Source organism: Myxine glutinosa, chromosome 6 (genome assembly GCF_964187855.1).
Source record: "Myxine glutinosa chromosome 6, kmMyxGlut1.1, whole genome shotgun sequence".
In the NCBI taxonomy this organism is placed as follows: domain Eukaryota; kingdom Metazoa; phylum Chordata; class Myxini; order Myxiniformes; family Myxinidae; genus Myxine; species Myxine glutinosa.
The window spans coordinates 166,831,110-166,852,146 of record NC_136266.1 but is presented as its reverse complement, the minus strand read 5'-3'; the positions used below and the strand labels follow the sequence as shown (position 1 = coordinate 166,852,146).

The 21,037-nt window shown below is 43.5% G+C and overlaps 1 protein-coding gene across 1 annotated transcript in view; it reads left to right on the top strand.

The window, feature by feature from the left end:
• The window catches only part of SRCAP (Snf2 related CREBBP activator protein), a 349,731-nt gene that overhangs the window by 248,207 nt on the left and 80,487 nt on the right, over positions 1-21,037 (top strand). The window contains exon 23 of the mRNA XM_068118884.2: positions 4,337-4,784. Coding sequence (XP_067974985.2) covers positions 4,337-4,784 — 448 coding nt within the window. The remainder of the gene's footprint in view (positions 1-4,336; positions 4,785-21,037) is intronic.

Here is a 21,037-nt window from a genome sequence, read left to right as displayed (position 1 = left end):
CCAGAACTGACTGGGGCAACACAACAACAACAACAACAGTTGACGTGAGAATCTAGATTGTAAAGGTTCGGCACCTGGTAATCTAAATTTGATCAAAAACAGGTAAATGCTGCTTTTGTCTGGTAACATTATCTCTGTGTGAGCAATAATTCCACACGCAAAGCACCCTTCTGTAATCTGTGTAAAAGACTGCCCATTTGCCTTCCTTAATGCAGTGCTTTTCTGCGAAATTTAAACCAATTATTTCAAAAGTGGTGGAACCTTTGCACTTGGATTGCAAAAAGGGCTGTCTTCTTCAGCTGCCTTGGAAGACCACTGATAAAGTCAGTGGTGAGACAAGAATGGAAGTCACAGCAGCTGACAATCGAGGTTAGGCCATGGGTAGTTAAGGTAGTCTGTTGCTGGTAGATGACAAAAAACTACCACATTGTCAAGACTGATTAACATGATTTCAGACCATAAGCATACTGATGCTCACTGCTGCAGGCTGATGGGCCAAAGCTGGCAAATGATCTCGTAAGCATGCGCATATTTGGCAGCCATGGAAATTCCATTTTACTAAAATTTGGCAATTCTTTGTGCATGTCTGAACCTTATAAGATTGGAAATTGCTTGGTCAATTTCCCTCATATTTTACAGATGTGCATGAGCTACCCAGGCTCAGGTTAAGGGCATTGTCCTCTCCCTCTTCCCTACCCTCCTGTGAGATGTGGGACAATCACTGGCAATTTTCACCTCTACATGTGGCACAGTGCAAGTTATTTAACCATTGACCCCTTGTTGGATGAAGAGGTTATTGAGTGTCTGGAAACGGCAGGATTCTGGAAAAAAGAACCTCCTTTAAGTTAGGGTGTATATTAATATTTGTGTAACTTTGTTGCTACCTTTTTAAAAACTAATTTCTGTCTAAAACTACATCCTGTAGTGATGCTAATTGCCAGTTAAGATTATCATACTTCATATGGAAAGACACCAATTATACAGTGCCTTCAGAAAGTATTCACACCCCTTGACCTTTTTCACATTTTGCTGTGTTGTAGCCTAAATTTAAAATGGATGAAAATTTTTTTGGTATACAATCAAGGCTCGTGTAAGATCTAACACATCACACACGAGAACAAACACAGACCCATAAAACATACAATAAGTAAAGGGAGCGGGAGATGACAGGGAGAGAGAGGAAAGCATACAAGCACAACAACAGTAGAGAATAGGGACGTCGGTAGATCTGTAGAAGAGAGAGGGCCGGTGTGGGTGGTGGGGGTTAGGTGGGGGGAGGGGTACACTATAAAACAAATTGACACGACTCGGAATTTCAGGAAAGAAGTTGGAGATTGAAAGAGGTGGATTTGGGGTGGTTTAACGGGGGTAGAAAAGATCAAAGTTTTGTATGGGGGAAGATAAGAGATGGTGGTGAACAGCTGTTTTAAAGATCTGGAGGGAGGAGTGGGATTGAAGAAAGTGTGGGAGTTTGTTCCAGAGGCGGGAGAAAAGAGGAATGAAAGAGGGAAGGTGAGCAGAGAGTCTTCATTTTGGCAGTTTCACCAGAAAAGGGTTGCTGGCAGATCTTGTGCATCCTGAAGGAATATTTGGGGGACAGAGCACTGACAGAGCTGGGGGAGCTAGGTCGGAAAGGAGTCTGTAGAAGACAGAAAGTCCACCAACCTGCCTGCGGTGAGAGAGAGAAAGGCCCTCAGAATCAGCTTCATCGCGGGAGATACCAATGATTCTGAAAGCTTTGGTTTCTACACCGTGAAGCCGAGCTAGGTGTGAGGCAGGAGCACCAGCCCAGAAGGGAGAGCAGTACTCCACCAAGCTGCGGATGAAAGCTTTGTATGTGGTGAGGAGCTCAGAAGTGCCCAGAAAGGACTTTGCATGACGGAGGGATGCCCAGACGGCGACTGGCTTTGGAGGTCAGCTTGGAAATTGACATTGAGATTTTGAGAAATTTAGATTATTTTGTCACTGATATACACATAATACCCCATAATGTCAGTTTTTTTGTTTCTTTGTTTGTTTTTTTAGAAATCTTTACAAAATAATTTAAAATGAAATTTTTACAAATTTATTAAAAACACAAGTATTCGCCCACCCGAGTCAATACTTCGTAGAAGCACCTGTGCCAGCGATTACACCTTCAAATCTTCATGGGTATGTCTGTATCAGCTTTGCACATCTGCATTTGGGGAGTTCTCCCATTCTTTCTTGCAGATTTTCTCAAGCTTTGTCAAGTAGGATGGGGAGTGTTGGTGAACAACAATCTTCAAATCTTTCCACAGATTCTCAGAAGGATTTAAGTCTGGGCTTTGCTTGGGCCACTCAAGGACTTTCCCATTCTTGGTCTGAAGCCATTCCAGTGTTGCTTTGGCTGTGTTGTTGGGGTTATTGTCCTGTTGGAACATAACTCTTCGCCGCAGTCTAAGGTCTTTTCCACTTTGAAGCAGGTTCTCCTCAAGGATTGTGCCTGTAATTGACAAAATTTATTGTTCTCTCTGTCCTTACAAATGTGTCCCTGCGCATCGTAAGATGTGACTAAGGGTTGGCGTCAGGAAGGGCAACCGGCCTTAAAAACATTGCCTCAAACAGGGAACCACGATTGTCATGGGGCCCACAGGGCCTTAAAACGATCATTGATTCATTCATTTTCATCTTCAAAATGACCGGTGTGTACCCCGGTTTAGAATAGGTACACCGTATCCCTGCGTGTCGTAAGAGGCGACTCAAAGGGTTGGCGTCAGGAAGGACATCCGGCCATAAAAACATTGCCTCAAAAATAGAACCATGACAATTTGGAGAAGATTGTCATGGGAACCGCAAGGCTATCCCCCACTCTTGCAGGGAAAATGGCCTTAAAATGCCTGTTGTTGTTGTTGTTGTTGTATTCATTCATTTCATTCTCCATCCTTACAAGTCTTGCAGTCTCTGCCACTGAAAAGCATCCCCATAGCATGATAGTGCTACCACCATGCTTCACGGTCGGGATGGCGTTAGATGGGTGATGAGCTCACTCGGTTTCCACCAGATGTATCGCTTTGCATTCAGGCCAAATAGTTCAATTTTCATCTCGTCAGACCACGGAATATTTTCCTCATGCTCTCGGTGGCTTTCACATGCCTTTTTGCAAACTCCAGGCATGCTGTCATGTGCCTTTTTCTCGAGAGTGGCTTCCATCTGGCCATTCTTCCATAAAGCCTAGATTTGTGAAGTGTTGCAGAGACTGTTGTCTTTCTTGAAGGTTCTCCCTTCTCAGCCAAGGAACTCTGTAGTTCTGTCATTGGGTTTTGGTTACCTCCATGGACAAGGTCCTTCTTGCCCGGTTGCTCAGTTTGGTTGGACAACCAGCTCTAGAAAGAGTCTTGGTAGTTCCATATTCTTTCCATTTCCTAATAATGGGGCTCATTGTGTTATTGGGTACTTTCAACATTCTACATTCTGGAAATTGTTTTATACCATTCCCCAGATCAATGCCTCCTCACAATTCTGTCTCGGAGTTCTATGGGCAGTTCCTTGGACTCAATGGGAGAGTTTCTGCTCTGACATGCACTGTCAACTGTGGGACCTTGTACAGAAAGGTGTTTTTCTAAATCATGTGCAATCAATTAAATTGGCCACAGGTGGACTCCAATATAGCTGGAGAGACATCTCAAGGATGATCTAAGGAAATTGGAGTGTCATAGCAAAGGGATTTAGTACTTATTGACGCAAGACATTTCAGCTTTTCATTTTCAATTATTTTTTAAAAAATTTGTCAAAATAAAATTGCGCTTTGACATTGTGGGGTATTATGTGTGGACGAGTGACCAAAAATGTCAATTTAATGCATTTTATATTCAGGCTGTAACACAACAAAATGTAAAAAAAGTCAAGGGGTGTGAATACTTTCTGAAGGCATTGTGTATGTGTGTATGAATGTATGTATGTATATATTATGGATTTATTGATTAAAAACATGCGTAGACTTCCACGTTTCTCTCCTCCACTTTGGCACTTGCAATTTTCACCTGTAGACATGACACTTCATCAAATTTTTGCTCTTCGAGGGAGTGGGTATTTACTAGTTGGAAAAGAAATACAGCCTTCAACATGTCATAGATTTTCTTTTTATTCTTTTTTCAAAACTGGTAATTACATATATTTGTTGGATGTTGCTTTTGTTAAACACGACTGAACGATTTGCTGCTATCACTAACAATGCAACCAAAAGCTGTTGGAGGCTGGAGGTTTTGTTTTCTTTACTGATTCTTTTTATGATTTGTTTTTTGTTTGCAATTGATATTTGCATAGCAAATTCGTACTCGGATAGCATAGCAGGTGCACACGTTTGTAACGCCCGTAGGATGGTACAGCCGGTACAAAAACCTGACGGGCGAACTGTGGTGGTCGTCAGCTCCAGCAAAGTGGCCTGCACAGATTATCTTAAACAAGGATCAGAGCAAAGCAGCGTCCCGGCTCAAACCTTTCTGCAACGAACTCAATCCATTCAGAAGCTGGGGGTTTCATCTCTGGTTACTTCTGCAGCTGCAGTCAAGCAACCCAGTGATATGAAATTGTCGCATGTGGTTCCAGGAGTGACCTCTGCCCCGAATCCTTCTCCACAAGCCACAGTGATCACAGGAAAGCAAGAAAGTTCTGGCAGCGGTCTTCACGGTGTTCCTCCGTCGAAGGTCCCTGAGGCTACTGTCAGCTCGGTGCCACTACTACAGCACGCTCCATGTGTGCCTTCAATGGGAAGCAAAGACTGCTCTGCTGAAGCTGGGAACAAGCAGGTGCAGAGGATTAACAAGGTGAGTTTAGATTCTGTACTAAATACACACGTCTGATTCCTTGCATGTTGTTATCAAAGCAAATTATGTTCTCAGGACTTTGGTATCATCACACTATAATACCTCTCATGAATGCATTGTCCATGGTTGCTGTTTTTTTTTATTTGATCATATTTCCCTGCTCTGCAATATCCTCCCCCACGCCCACCCCTTGGCTTTATAACATCAAAGTAACTTTGGTCTCATTTGCATTAAAAAAACATTCCTCACAATTAATCCCTGCAGCATCTACAATAAATGGTGTGTGTGTGTGTGTGTGTGTGTGTGTGTGTGTGTGTGTGTGTGTGTGTGTGTGTGTGTGTGTGTGTGTGTGTGTGTGTGTGTGTGTGTGTGTGTGTGTGTGTGTGTGTGTGTGTGTGTGTGTGTGTGTGTGTGTGTGTGTGTGTGTGTGTGTGTGTGTGTGTGTGTGTGTGTGTCTGTCACATTTTCTGTGCAGTTCTACTGGAGCTTTCTGATGTGGAGTGTGATACACCAAAATGATGATCTTCGGGTATAAAGTAGCTTTATAGGTCCTCCTATGGCATGGCATTCTATTTACAAAATAAACTAGAAAGCATCTGAAAATCCAAAGCCCATCCTCGTCTGCTTTGTATGCAGATTTCTTCTTCTTCCTTATGCTAAACATGATGAAAACAGCTAAAAGAAAATACAAAAAATTGATATGTTAGGTGGCCATGACCTTTTGATCTCAAAACCAAGAGGCTTCATTGACCCAATGTGCAAACCCTGCTCAAATTTCAATTCAGTCGGATGCAAATTGATGATTTTATGCAACCTTGACCTTCGACCTTTTGATCGAAATAAAAATCTGGCTTTTGAATGAGGAACTAATTCATTGACCCAATATGCAAATTCTTAAAATTTCAGGTCAATTGGATGAAAATTGATTATTTTATGTGACTGACCCATTGGCCTTTTTATCAAATTATTAGTTTATCTTAATATTCTCATAATGAGCCTGGTGTTGGCTTAGCGGTTAGGGTGCCGGCTTGGGATCCTAGGATCCTGGGTTCGAATCCCGGTCAATCACTAAATTAACGCCTGGGGGGGTTGACTCAGCCTGTCATCCTTCCGAGGTCGGCAAATTGAGTGTCAGTTCACTGGTAATTACTTCCGCCAGGGAGTAATGCATTCGATCGTGTCCGTCCGTGTGTGCGTATGTGTGTTTGTGAACAAGATATCTGGAAAAGTTCTGAACGGATTTGGATGAAAGTTGGTGGGATGATTGCCCTTGGGATAAGGAAGAATTGATTAGTTTTTGGTGAAGCTCAGGATATTATTCCGGATCCAGGAATTTTTTGAAAGATTTTTTTACCATTGGAAGACAGGGCTCATTTTTTTAAACATTATCTTCTATATATTCTATATTTAACATTGTGATATGAAAATAGTTTTCATATTTGTTGTAAATGTAGTTTAAACTCGTGGTTATGCGTTAGAGCGGTGTATTTTTTAGCAGCGTCGTCTTCAATGTTCATTTTTATTTTTTTTATAATAAAGACATATTCTGTCATTTTAAAACCACCAAAGTGTGTTCTAGGTTTCCCCGTTTCATAAAATGTATCGTTTGATACGTATAATGCTTTAAAAGTGTTGTTGTTTTTTTTTGGTTTTGTTTTTTTACCTCAGAAGAGATATCAACATTTACCTCAGCGAATGTCAATTGCGGTGTCAGTATTTGATGAACTTATAAAGACTTAGGTGACTTATAAGTGTGACCAGCATGTGCACGGGATTCTTCCTCGAAGAATTAGTGATCGCATTAGCTTGCACGACTTCAATTGAGCGAGTTTTGTTTTGACGTTTGGGCCAGTTTTACATGTTGTATCCCTAAGGAATGAAACGAACGTTTTTCCTGGCTTACAATTTTATTTGAAGTCACACATGCCTTAAAATACACTCACTTATATAGAATCGAACGCTGAATCCGAAAATGTAAGTGAAATTGCCTTGTTTTATTTTTAACATTATCTTCTATGTATTATATATATATATATATATCTGTGCAGTGTCTGTCTTGTGTTGTCTTGTCTTGTGTTGTCACTGAACTACTCCCTCAAACTTTTTTGAAATCGTACTATTCCAACTTGACCCACGGCGGGAGTATGCGCTCTACTGAGTGGCGTTCTAGTTCCCTGTGTGTCGCAAGAGGCGACTAACAGGGTTGGCGTCAGGAAGGGCATCCGGCCATAAAACATTGCTTCAAAAAGGGGACCACGGTGCCCGAAAATGGCCAAAACCTGCTCTGCATGGAAAAATGGCCTCTAACGGTGGTTTCATATTCTCATAAAGCTTTTGTTGAAAATTTGAAAGAATAGCGACAAAACTCAAAAAACAAAAAGGAACAAAAGCTCAAATGGTAAAAACATTATGGCCCGGCAGACAAGCGCTCACACACAGAGATAGACACTTATACACAGACACGCACACACAGCCAATTGCAGCGGGAAACGGGCTATTAATAAAAACGATGATAACATTGTAACAAAGCATATATTAATTAATAGTGATATTAACAGCAACTATAAGAGTAGTATAATTGGGCAATAATTATAATAGCAAGAGGGGGAGAATTACTTTGCATGACATTTCCTCTACCGATGTGATATTTTTGAAGCCAAAAAGGGCATAACTCTGAAAAATTGGCGAAACGTCCTGAAACCCGAAGTTGTTCTCTAACTTATCATAATAAATCAATCCATGTACCAAGTAACAGTTGAATATGTTAAAGGGTAAGGGGGAAAAGTCTGAAAAACCACAGGTGGGACGGAACGAACGACAATCAGACAGAGAGCAAACCTCTAGGCCCGGTCCCCTCTGGTGTAACCAGTACGAGACTAATAACGAACATAGAATCTCGAACGTAGCATCACCCTGGCCCAAGCACATCTCGACTTGGTGAAAGGCAAGCTTATGCAGTACAGCAGTCAGGTATGCTACAATGACGTGAGGACCAATGAAAAATTGGTCCAATGAACCAACACAGGTGTCCAATGAACAAACACAGGTGTTTTAAAAGAACCACAGTGAAGAGGCCCTGTGGGTTACATTTTTACATCCGCCAAAGGTGGATGGAGGTTATGTTTTCACCCCGTCTGTCTGTCTGTCTTTGTTACTCCCGCCAGGGAGTAATGCATTCGTGTGTGTGTGTGTGTGTGCGTGTGTGTGTGTGTGTGTGTGTGTGTGTGTGTGTGTGTGTGTGTGCGTGCTCCCGCCAGGGAGTAATGCATTCGTGTGTGTGTGTGTGTGTGTGTGTGTGTGTGCGTGCGTGCTCCCGCCAGGGAGTAATGCATTCGTGTGTGTGTGTATGTGTGTGTGTGCGTGCGTGCGTGTGTGTGTGTGTGTGTGTGTGTGTGTGTGCGTGCTCCCGCCAGGGAGTAATGCATTCGTGTGTGTGTGTGTGTGTGTGTGTGTGTGTGTGTGTGTGTGTGTGTGTGTGTGTGTGTGTGTGTATGTATGTGTGTGTGTGCGTGCGTGTGTGTGTGTATGTGTGTGTGTGCGTGCGTGCGTGTGTATGTGTGTGTGTGCGTGCGTGCGTGTGTGTGTGTGTGTGTGTGCGTGCTCCCGCCAGGGAGTAATGCATTCGTGTGTGTGTGTGTGTTTGTGCGTGCGTGCTCCCGCCAGGGAGTAATGCATTCGTGTGTGTGTGTGTGTGTGTGTGTGTGTGTGTGTGTGTGTGTGTGTGCGTGCGTGCGTGCGTGCGTGTGTGTGTGTGTGTGTGTGTGTGTGTGTGCGTTCGTTCGTGAACAAGATATCTGGAAAAGTTCTGAACGGATTTGGATGAAAGTTGGTGGGATGATTGCCCTTAGGATAAGGAAGAATTGATTCGTGTTTGGTGAAGCTCAGGATATTATTCCGGATCCAGGAATTTTTTTGGAGTATTCTTTTTTGTTTTCCTTTAAAAACCATTTTCGCTGCAATAATTGGACCGATTGAGAGCAGATTTTCACCATAGGAGGGACTCGGTCTGTCGAATATTTTAATGGTAATGATGACGTCACAGGTCACGTGGTTCGGCCGCCATATTGGTTTGAGTGAAAAACACTAAAATCAAAAAATTCTCCAAAACGCCTGAACAGATCGAGGCCAAACTTTGCAGGCAGAATCACATACCCATGACGAACAAAAAAGTCAGCGAGCATGACGTCATGCATCACATGGTTTCAGAGTTATGACGTTTTTAAACACAAACATTTAAAACCTAGCTCCTCCCTCATTTGTGATCCAATCGAGGGGAAACTTCAAAAATCTGTTCAGCATATCAGTCTACTAAAACGTCCTTTTGGAATTTGCCATAGGTCACTTGGTTTGGCAGACATCGTTAATTAAACGCAAATAATAAAAACATTTATATCTCTTGAACCACTTCATTGATCGACGTGAAACTTCATACTGTAGTAGAAGTCATGTAGAGTCACATGTGTGCAAAATTTGAAGATGATTTGATGTATGGTCTCGAAGCTATAAGTTGTTATTGCGTGAAGAAGAAGAGTCTTCGACTGTGGACGATTAATTTATCACATGTACAGACCTGCAGGCATCCTTTGACACAATGTCCCCGGTTAATTTGAACCTCAAATAAAATTATAATTCCAGATTTGTCAATGGCTGAGGTATATTAACAAACGAATAAAACAGATTTGGCAAAATTCCAACTTTTTTTTTAAAAGATCGCAGATTCACCCAGGGTTGTGAGAGGCTGAAGAAGAAGAAACCTCGCATGGGCTTCCCAGACCAAATAAATAATTCTGGTTCTGGCTCTGCGATTTTCAGGTTTATTACTCCCACCAGGGAGTAATGCATTCGATCGTGCCCGTCCGTGTTCGTGTGTTTGTGAACAAGATATCTGGAAAAGTTCTGAATGGATTTGGATGAAAGTTGGTGGGATGATTGCCCTTGGGATAAGGAAGAATTGATTAGTTTTTGGCGAAGCTCAGGATATAATTCCGGATCCAGGAATTTTTTGGGGGGATTTTGTTGGGAAAGATTTTTTCTCTTTTACTGCATTGAAGCTTTTATTATTATTCTTAAATGGTGTTTTTCTCTAATTCTGAGATATATCAAAATAAATTCTTTGACAGTTAGGGCCTACTTTCTTTTTCATTTATTGTTTTGGGGAGAGGGGATGTTAAACAAAACGTATTATTCCAACTTGACCCACGGCGGGAGTATGTGCTTTACTGAGTGGCGTTCTAGTATGTCTGTCTGTGAACAAGATATCTCAAAAAGTTGTGGACGGATTCGGACGAAATTTGGCAGAGATGTACAGAGATGTACATAGATGTACAGAGATGATGCAGAGATGTACGTAACACGGATGAAATGATTAGATTTTGATGAAGATCCGGATTCGGATCCAGCTCGTATAACTTTTAAGTGATTCTTCAACATTCGGAGATAGGGCCAAAACGGTAAATAGCACGATATCTCAAAGTTGTGGATGGATTTGGACGAAACTTGGTGGAGAAGTTGTGTGTGTGTGACAAGGACCAATCGACTCGATTTTGTTGAATATCTGGATCTAGATAGAGGAATTTAAGTGATTCTTTACCATTGAGAGATAGGGCAAAAACGATATCTAGCAGGATGTCTCAAAATGTTCTGGACGGGTTCTGACATGGACGAGTTATGACAAAACTAGGTGCATAAATTGGTTAGGTGACAAGAACAAGCCGATTAGATTTTGGTTCAGGTCTGGATCCAGATACGACCTATTAGTGGGATACAAAACGTAAACTGTTCACCTGGTGGATGTATGCTCTCTACTGAGTGCCGTTCTCTTGTTTTATCTGCATTCAATTTAAAACTAATGTAATCAAAGTGAAGACCAATTACTGCAATGTAGTCCCAAAAAGGAAGCCGGACATAACAATACATGTGCACACACATACATATACATATAATATACAGTGCCTACAGAAAGTATTCAAACCCCTTGACTTTTTTCACATTTTGTTGTGTTACAGCCTGAATTTAAAATGGATTGAATTGATTTTTTTTTTTTGCCACTGATCTACACATAATACCCCATAATGTCAAAGTGGAATCTTTTATGTGAAATTTTTACAAAATAATAAAAAATGAAATACAGAAATATCGAATTTACATAAATATTCAACCCCCTGTGTCAATACTTCGTAGAAGCACCTTTGGCAGCGATTACAGCTTCGAGTCCTCTTAGGTATGTCTGTATCAGCTTTGCACATCTGGATTTGAGGAGTTTTTCCCATTCTTCGATGCATATTTTCTCAAGCTCTGTCAAGTTGGATGTGGAGCGTCAGTGAAGAGCAATCTTCAAGTCTTTCCATAGATTCTCAAAAGGATTCATGTCTGGGAATTGGCTGGGTCACTCAAGCACTTTCATGTTCTTGTTCTGAAGCCATTCAAGTGTTGCTTTGGCTGTATGTTTGGGGTCATTGTGCTGTTGGACCGTAAATATTTGTTGCAGTCCAAGGTTGCAGTCTTCAAGCAGCCATCAATCATCTGGACTGGTCTCCCATCTCTACCGCCTCTGACATCAACTCATCCTGGGAATTCTTCCAAAGTAAACTGCTCTCTCTCATGCACAGATTTATCCCATCTCGTCTTCAGTTGTCATACCCTTCCTCCCGTCCATGGTACACGGAATCTTGTGGTGAGGCTATTGCCCAGAAACAACTTGCTTTCGTCTCCTGGAAAGCAAATCCAACGGAAGGAAATCTCATTTCCTTTCACAAAGCCCGAAACAAGTGTGTGTCCACCCTCAGGAGAGCCAGGAAACAATATCTCTCCGTTCTCAGGACAGAACTCTCTTATCTGTCTCCCTCTTCCAAATCCTGGTGGCGTCTGGTCAAATCTGCTTCTGGCGTTTGTTCCCCCTCCATCCCCTCCCTCACCTCAAACGGCCACACGGCCACACCGCGTGAAAAAGCTGAATGCCTCAACTCTGTGTTTGCCTCTAAATCTTGTGTCCCAAACCCATCCCTCTCTGTACCCACCGTACCCAGTCGTACCCAGCTGCTCCTGGACTCTGTGTCCTTTCCTCCTGACAAGGTGGAAAAGTTTCTGTCAACCCATGACTCTGATTCTGCAACTGGACCTGACGGCATCAGCCCACGGGTCCTAAAATCTTGTTCTTCCGCTCTTTCACTCCCTCTCTCTGTTCTCTTCACACTCTCTTTTGCTCAAGGTCATCTGCCATCTGCTTGGAAATCTGCCAACATCACCGCTTTGCACAAAAAAGGTGCAAAAACAGATCCCAGCAACTGCAGACCAATCAGCCTTCTCTCAATTATCAGTAAAGTCATGGAATCCATCATTGCTTCAGATATGAAATCTTTCCTCTTCTCCAATGGCTTGATCTCTGATCATCAATTTGGTTTCAGACCTGGTCACTCTACTCTGGACATGCTGCTACTGCTTTCTCAGCAATGGATGGAGGTCCTCAATGCCAAACAGGAAATTAGAGCTGTCTCCCTTGACATATCACGTGCCTTCGATACGGTCTGGCACCCCGCTCTGCTCACCAAACTCTCCTCTGTTGGTATCCATGGAAATCTCCACGCATGGCTGGCGGACTTCCTCTCTAGTCGTAGTCAACGTGTGGCCCTGAATGGGTTTCTCTCATCTCTTCCTGTTCAGGCTGGAGTTCCCCAAAGCAGTGTTCTGGGCCCTGTGCTTTTTCTGGTCTTCATCAATGATCTCTCCGACTCTCTTGAAAATCCTCTCTATCTCTTTGCTGATGACTCTACTCTCTGTCGCTCCATTCTTCATCCCTCAGATCGGCAGTCTGCAGCCTCCTCACTCTCTGCAGACCTGGACAAAATCAACAAGTGGAACATGTCTTTCAATCCTGACAAATCTCACACTCTTACGATGTCTCTCCGAAAAGACCGACTGGACAACCCTCCCATATACTTTCTGAATAATCCTCTCCAAGAAGTTCTGTCACTCAAACTTTTGGGTCTCACTATCTGCCATGATCTTTCCTGGGAAAACCACATTTCAAATCTGGCCTCCAAAGCCAGTCGCCGACTGGGCATCCTCCGTCGTGCGAAGTCCTTCCTTGGCACACCTGAGCTCCTCACCACGTACAAGGCTTTCATCCGCAGCTCAATGGAATACTGCTCTCCCCTCTGGGCTGGTGCTCTTGCCTCACACCTAGCTCGTCTTCACGCTGTTGAAAGCAAAGCATTCAGAATCATTGGAATCTCCCGCGATGAAGCTAACTCCAAGGGCCTCTCACTCACTCACCGCAGGCAGGTTGGTGGTCTTTCCGTCTTCTACCGACTCCTTTCTGGCCTTGCCCCCCCCAGCTCTCTCTGGGCTCTGTCCCACAAATATTCCTACAGGTCGCACAAGATCTGCCTGCAACCCTCTTATGGTTAAACTGCCAAAATCAAGACTCTCTGCTCACCTTCACTGCTTCATTCCTCTTTTCTCTCGCCTCTGGAACAAACTCCCTCACTCTCTTCAATCCCACTCCACCCTCCAGGTCTTTAAAACAGCTGTTCACCACCATCTCTTATCTTCCCCCATCCAAAACCTTGATCTTTTCTATCCCCGATAATTTCACCCCAATTCCACTTTTTGAAATACCAACTTCTGTCCTGGAAGTCCTTTGTGTCCTTGTGTTTTATACTTCTCCCACCCCCCCCCCCTTCCCAAGCCTCCTCCCCCCAAGCCCTCTCCCTCCCACACATCTCCCTGCTCTTAAATGTTGTGTGCTCTCAAGTGTTTGTGTGCTTCCCATTCTCTTGTCTTCCGCTCCCTCTTTTTATATATTTTGTTTGTCTGGTTGATTTGTTTGTGAAGTAAATGTCAGCTCTTTCACGAGCCTCGATTCAGTCTACAAAAAAAAAGAAAAAAAGAAAAAAGGTCTTTTGCACTATGAAGCAGGTTCTCCTCAAGGATTTGCCAGTATTTGGCTCCATTCATTATTCCCTTTATCTATCTATAATTCCATTAATCTCTGTGTGTATGTGTGTATGTGTGTATGTGTGTTTGTATGTTTGTCTGTGACCGCTGTTTCTCGACAACCACGGGTCCGATATACTTTAAACTTGCCAGGTATATTGCTGGGGACCCGAGGATGTGCCTTTTCAAGGTTTGAAATTAATCGGACAAGTACTTACCGAGCTATGGCGATTTAGCCGTTCGCCGTTCGCTTTGGCGTTGCGAATGGACCAAACCATTGCATGTAAATAGAGGGGGGGGTTCTGTGGTCGTTGCGAATGGACCAAACCATTCATGTAAATAGAGGGGGGGGGGGGGTTCTGTGGTCGTTACTGCCACGTGGTTTCAAAGTTTTTTTTTGTTGTTGTTGTTTGCACGCATGTTTTTTTGCACCCACGTACGGGCACGCCCTAGGATGTTTACACACACACACCCCTACACAAATTTTTTTTTTTTTTTTTTTTTGGCAAGGAACGGGCACCCACGTACGGGCACGTCCTAGCTTATATATAGTACGGGCATGCCCTAGTCCTTACAAGTCTCCCAGTCCCTGCTGCTGAATAGAATCCCCATAGCATGGTGGCTACCACCACCATGCTTAATGGTAGGGATGGTAGGGATGGTGTTAAATGGGTGATGAGCTGAGCTCGGTTTTCGCCAGACATTGTGCTTTGCATTCAGGCCAAAGAGTTCAATTTTTGTCTCATCAGAGATCAGACCACAGAATATTTTGCCGCAGGGAGTGGGGTGCAGGGGTTGCCCCCCAAAATAGGTATTTTTTTGTTTGTTTGTTTGTTTGTTTAATGTCTTTTGATGACATTAGTTTCATTCTACATACTGCCCTGTCTTCTTGCAACCATTGAAATTGGTTTAAAATACCGTGATATTGTTTAAAATACCTTTGGTCAGTGTAGTTTACTGCTTTATACTACCAGGTGAGCACCCAGGGCTATTACCCCTATTTTTTTTTTTTTTTTTTTTTTTTATAGTCCTTTAATAACATATTTTCCTTTTCCTTTCCTTGTTAGAATGGTCACCTTTATGTCCTCCCTTGCCTTCTGAGTTTTTACAATCCTGTAAGTTACCTTCTCTCTTTGAGGAGTATTTAAGTTCTTGTCATTCTTCCCATGCTCAACTCTTTGAATGTTTTATTTCTCCTTCAATTTTTCTCTTGGTTTTCTCCTGCAATTTGCATTTCCTGCTGCTGTTGGAAGAATGTATTTTTCACAAATTTCCAATCCATGAACCCCTTTTACTACTTCCAGACCCATGGTCTCGATCCTTTGCTTTTGCACTCCTTCCATGAAGCCGCTGATACCTTCGCCGTGCAACTTCCGTAACTTAAATTGCTCCTCCTTAACCCTTTTTCCTTCCTTGGGATCTATTTTCAATTGACTGTATATCTATAATAAAGACTCAACCCAACTATCCATAACTATTTTTTGATCCGTCTGCCAGACCAGAAAGTACAATTACCCCCACTCTTAGAGGTGCTCCTATGCCCTTCACGCTTCTCAACAATTGATGTTTACTATTGCCAACTTTAATGATTCAAGTAATTTTAAAGTCCTCTCCTCAATTTCCTTTTCTCAAACCAAAGCCATAGACTCTTCCATAACCATTAGTTCTTTCTCCCACATGTTTATTTAAATATTGAGCGATAATTCATCTTCGCCCATTAATTTGGCAATTTTCCTCTTTGGTATGTCCTCCAGTTAGCAAACCTTTTCTTCTCCCTTCCTCTCACCCACAACCCATGCCGCAGAAATGGATTTTATATTGTTGTCTTCCTGATTCTATTTATCACAGTTGTCAGGAGAACTTGGTGCTCGTCATCTGCAGGGAAAGCAAACCCCGAGATGCGTCGGAACGCCAAATTAAGGGTTTCACTTCTCGTGGCTAGTCAGTTATTTAACTGGTGAGCCGAGCCTTTTGCCATCTAGGAACTCCCTCGTAAGGCAATGAAGGCCTGTTTCGTTTTGATGTACTGAACGGCCGCCTTCTGCAAATTCACCTTTAGTTTAAACAGGGACAAGCCTAACAATAGGAGTTCGCCTCAACGCCATCTGCTTCACACTGAGGTCCTTTGGACCCCGCGCATTGCACAGTACCCTAATATCTTATTGTTCCGCACCCCCCCCCCCCCCCCCCACGCTTTTTGAAAGACATTGGGGGGGATATTGTAATCAGTTCCATATATCCGTCTGTCTGTCACGGTTGGGCAGAAATTCACCAAACCTAGTAGTTATGATCATCACATGGCACAAAGGTGCAAGAGCCATTTTATTTTATTTATTTATTTGTTTTTTTGGCTCCGCCCGCTGGTGAGGGCTCAAAAGGTCAAATTCAAAAAAATGCAATTGTGGGCACATTTTAAAACATTTTTAAATGAATGAATGAATATGCAATCAACATTAGGGGAAGCATGAAATATGTAATGATATTTTTGGATTTGTGCCCCAGCAATGGGGACTTGGGGGTCACAGGGGTCAAAATGAGAAAAAGAATTAACTCAAAATTTGATATTGCATCATTCCTGGTGGAACTTTGTGCCATCTTTGATCTTTGCTTTAGTTGTTAAGTGTCGGGATTTGCGATGGCATGCCATCGACTTCTCTCTTGTATTTATTTTGAAAAGGTGGAACTTCTTCTTCTCCTCTTCTTATTGTCCCCCGTCGCACCACGGAGCGAAAGGGGGACTATGGTTTTCCCCTCCGTGCGTGCGTGCGTACGTGCGTAAGCGAAGGACCGAATTCGAATTTGGTGTGTGGGTGCAACCCACGTCAAAATCCAAGATGGCCGCCACCATGTATGTCTGAGACCATGTATGTCTGAACCTTGTGAGCAGAATATCTTGAAATAAGCGAAGTACCAACTTCTAATGTGGTGTGTGGGTGTATCTAGGCATAAGGAAGAAGCTATTGAAAATTGGGTCGCCACGTCAAAATCCAAGATGGCCACCACCATATATACGTCTGAACCTTGTGAGAGAAATATCTTGAAAAATAAACGAACTACTAACTTCTAATCTGGTGTGTGGGTGTATCTAGGCATAAGGAAGAAGCTATTGAAAATTGGGTCGCCACGTCAAAATCCAAGATGGCCACCACCATATATACGTCTGAACCTTGTGAGGGAACTATCTTGAAAAATAAACGAACTACTAACTTCTAATCTGGTGTGTGGGTGTATCTACGCATAAGGAAGAACGCTATTGAAAATTGGGTCGCCACGTCAAAATCCAAGATGGCCGCCACCATATATACGTCAGAACCTTGTGAGCAAAATATCTTGAAAAATAAACGAACTACTAACTTCTAATCTGGTGTGTGGGTATATCTACGCATAAGGGAGAACGCTATTGAAAATTGGGTCGCCACGTCAAAATCCAAGATGGCCGCCTTGCGTCTTCCACTTTGTCAACTCACATCACTTCGCTGACTGGGGACCTAGGCTTAACGCATGTTTTCTTTAATATGCAGCACAAGGTTGCGGGGTAGCATCATTGGCTAATTGCGTTGCTGTGCCACTGGTGAAATTCCCTCTGCAGGTTAGGACAGGAACTTGTAATTCGTTCATGGTGCCGGCGATAGCTCACCTACTCTGCGAAGGATACCATGTGGGGATCTTTAACATTCATCAACTAATACCAGTAGACCAGATGCCCGTTTAAGGTCCATCCAAGAGATGGAACACATATTGATGAATCATCCTGCCTGTGAAACATCTGGATGACAGTTAATAGTTGGGTCGGGATTCAAACCAAGTATGCATTGGAAGGACGGCAGGGTACTGGAAACAATGCAGCCAAGATCTTAAACCTTGTCCTCCAGCTAAAAAACACACTATTGATGATTCTAGGAGTTGGCCACACAATTTTATGAAATGGCCACACGTGGCCAATGGGTTGCCCACACTTGCATCCTTATAGGCTTGTGTGCGTACCTCTTGGACATCCTGTCAGCCAAGGTGGAACTTAACAATTGCAATTACGATATTTCATTGACATATGTTGGAAAATTACACACCCAGACCAGGAATCGAACCCAGGTCCTCTGGTGAACCCAGGTCATCTGGTGAACCGTACCAGTCCTCTGCCATCTGAGCTATCTGGGCGACCCTGGCTGAGCATGCAATTTTCCCACACATATAATTGCCACTCTCTTTCCGTCATTGCTTCCGGGCCACTCGCTGCCAACCATAGGCGCACCAATGGCCTGATCACGAGAGGGACTTCCTCCAAAGGGGGGGGGGGGGGGGGGGGACAAACCCATGTCCGTTGTTATAAACACCACTTAGGCCATGGGGCATACCATTAAAATCCACTTTTTCGTGCAACAGGAATGGGGATTACTTGATTTATTCATGAAAATCAGCAAAATATTCGTTCCATTCGATATAATAATGTGGCCAATAAATATACCTGCACATTAAAATACAAATAAAGAAAGAATTTCGATAAAAAAATCAGGTTTAAAATTCGCGGACAAGGTTGTTCACGTGATAAATTCAGCGAATGAGCGCTCCAGATACGTCAGGTGCCGTAATTGGCCAATCACGCAGCTCATACTCATACAATTTCGGTCTTCGAGGCCGGCCGATAGGCACAGTGTGACCGGAAGGGACGAGGTTCTCCTGACCACGTGGCCCTTGACTTGGTTTGTCCGCACAATGTGGGCGCTTTCAGGATGAACTTTAGCCGGGGAGCGTTTGGGCGCCCCAGTCTGATACTGCCGCCCACGCGCAGAACAACTTGTGAGTGCACGTGGGTCCCGGCGGTCCCACTGGCCTAGCGCTACCATGTTTAGACAGCGAACTCCGTCCCCGGGCACCGGCACCTACTCCCGGAAGCAAGAGAGATCAGCAGTGCCGGGCACGGTAGGACACCCGCGGAGCCCCGGCGGACCAGGGGCGCGCGAGCCTACACGTTAGCGTGCTACGGCGGAATCAACGGCTTCGGCCACGGCCGGGCCGATATTCGGCCCGGTCGCACCGGAAATGAACTGGTTCGACGCCCGCGCTAGAGAGGTCGTGGGCGACTGAGATGTTTTAACAAATTAGTTAATTAATTTGAGCCGTCCGATTTCTAGTGTTTCGAAATTTGGAAGAGCTTGACCCTAGCCTTTCCCTTGCGAGGGCAAGGAGGAACTTAACACTTGACACTTAAGCTTAGTTTGAAGTACACCCTGCCAGCGCTCCCGGTGGGACGGCAGGGCAACCAGAAGGGACGAGGTTCTCCTGACCACGTGGCCCTCGATCTGGGAAGCGAGAGGCGTTCCATTAGTGGACGCGCCCCTCACGCCCGACTTTTGGGCGGCCCCGGCAGGCCGTTTGTTTTGACGTTCCGTGACAGGCCCCGCACCCCCACCTCCGGGCCGACCGGGCGACCGGAATGAATCCCGGTGTCCCGATCCGAACCTTCAGAGCGTGCCGGCTGGGGAGTGCCAAGCACCCCGTACCAAAGTGCCAAGCACCAAGCACCCCGTACCGTTCGGTAGCTGACAAACCAAGATGGCGACGCCCATTGCTTCGGCAGTGACAGGAAAACCTGTTCAATTTTCGTCCAAATTTTGCGTGATGCATGTTGTCCATAAAACTAAAAGCAATTTCATTCAATTCAATGATAAAAACTGGGCCCGCTTTGTTGAATTTGCGAGTAAATGGTTGCTCTATGACTGTAAAGAACGCGATTTACTGGCCGACTGTGCGGTAAAGCTGGGGCTTGATTTTGCCGATACACAATCCTGCATTGAAGCCAAACCAGAAAATCCCAACATTGGCTACCATTATGATTGTTCACGTCGCTTTTGTGACATCAGTAAAGTGAACAGGCTGAAGGAGAAAAAGACCGAAACATCTACATCTCATGGTAAGTTAATATGATTATGTAGTAATTTTTTTAGTCAGCTTTAAGTTTAGCCAAAAGTTTCAATTGTTCTGCAAACATAGACATGATCATGATGATAGAATCTGATCGTGATGATAGAATTCACATTACATTGCCATATATCATGATCAAATAAATCATCATGCTTGATTCAAGCAAGTTAGTAACAAGTTCCGGAAGATTTGGAGTTGGTCTTAGAAGAGTAGTATCTTCAAATTCAATTGACAAATGTACAGCAGACTCAGCAAGTCATGCATGATGAAATGTACATTTTATGATTTTGTTTATCTATTTCAAGACTACAATTTATAATACAAATCGTACTATTGCAAGCATGCTCTTTTACTTTAGTAATAGTATCATGATATGTGGGGATATTGTGGTTTATGTCATCAGGCTCATGTCACACCTCATTACAGTTTTTAGGATCCACAAAGAATTAAGAAATAATTTTGTACATGTAGACTACACATTTTTACTAAATTGTACGGTAGGTACTTCTTACTGTCCTGTAAATGATGGTAATAAAAAGTATGTTTACCTTGTCGGAGAAGTTGTTAAAAAAACCATGATATACAGAGGGGGAAATTCACCACTATAGTCTGGGATAATATAGATTTCGGGGAAGAAACACTGTCTGGCAAGGGGACTACGCACAGTACTAATGGTATAATGATACAAAGACCAAGTGAATTACCTGTAGAGATTTCTACAACACCATCTTTGAAAAGGACCAGGCAAAGAACAATTCAAGCTCCTCCCACTGAAATCTGTCCATTCATGGGATATGGTAAGAAAAGGGGACCTCCCTGCCTTGGTACCACAGTAGATGTTGACCAGAACAATCATGAACCTGCTAAAGACCAAGCCAGCAGTCAAGACATGGCATACAACATGTTGAAGTACAAATTTGATGGCATTCCTGGATGGACAGGGTTTAATACATTCCTAACTACAATGTATCCAGTCAAGTCTGTAGTCGGATATCTCCCAGTTCTAAATGCCAGCCCAACTGAGATGGACACTGTCCAGACTATTCTAATCAGGTCTCTCCAGTATGCAGATAATCTTGAACAGTATGTAGTGGTACTCGTCTTTGACCAGGCAATTTATGCAAAGGCCCAACAAATACGTTGGTGCAATGATGTATTCAAGAAGAGGATAGTCATTCGTCTAGGGATGTTCCATACAAAGATGACGTATCTTGCTTGCATAGGCAAGCGGTTCAAAGATGCAGGGCTCTCAGATATTCTTATTGAGGCTGGTGTCATTGCAGAGGGATCAATTGTAGGCGTAATGAATGGCCATCACTACAATCGAAGCATGAGAGCGCATAAATTAATGCATGATGCTCTGAGGTATTTGCAGTGGGAAGCCTACTTCGACAGTGTTA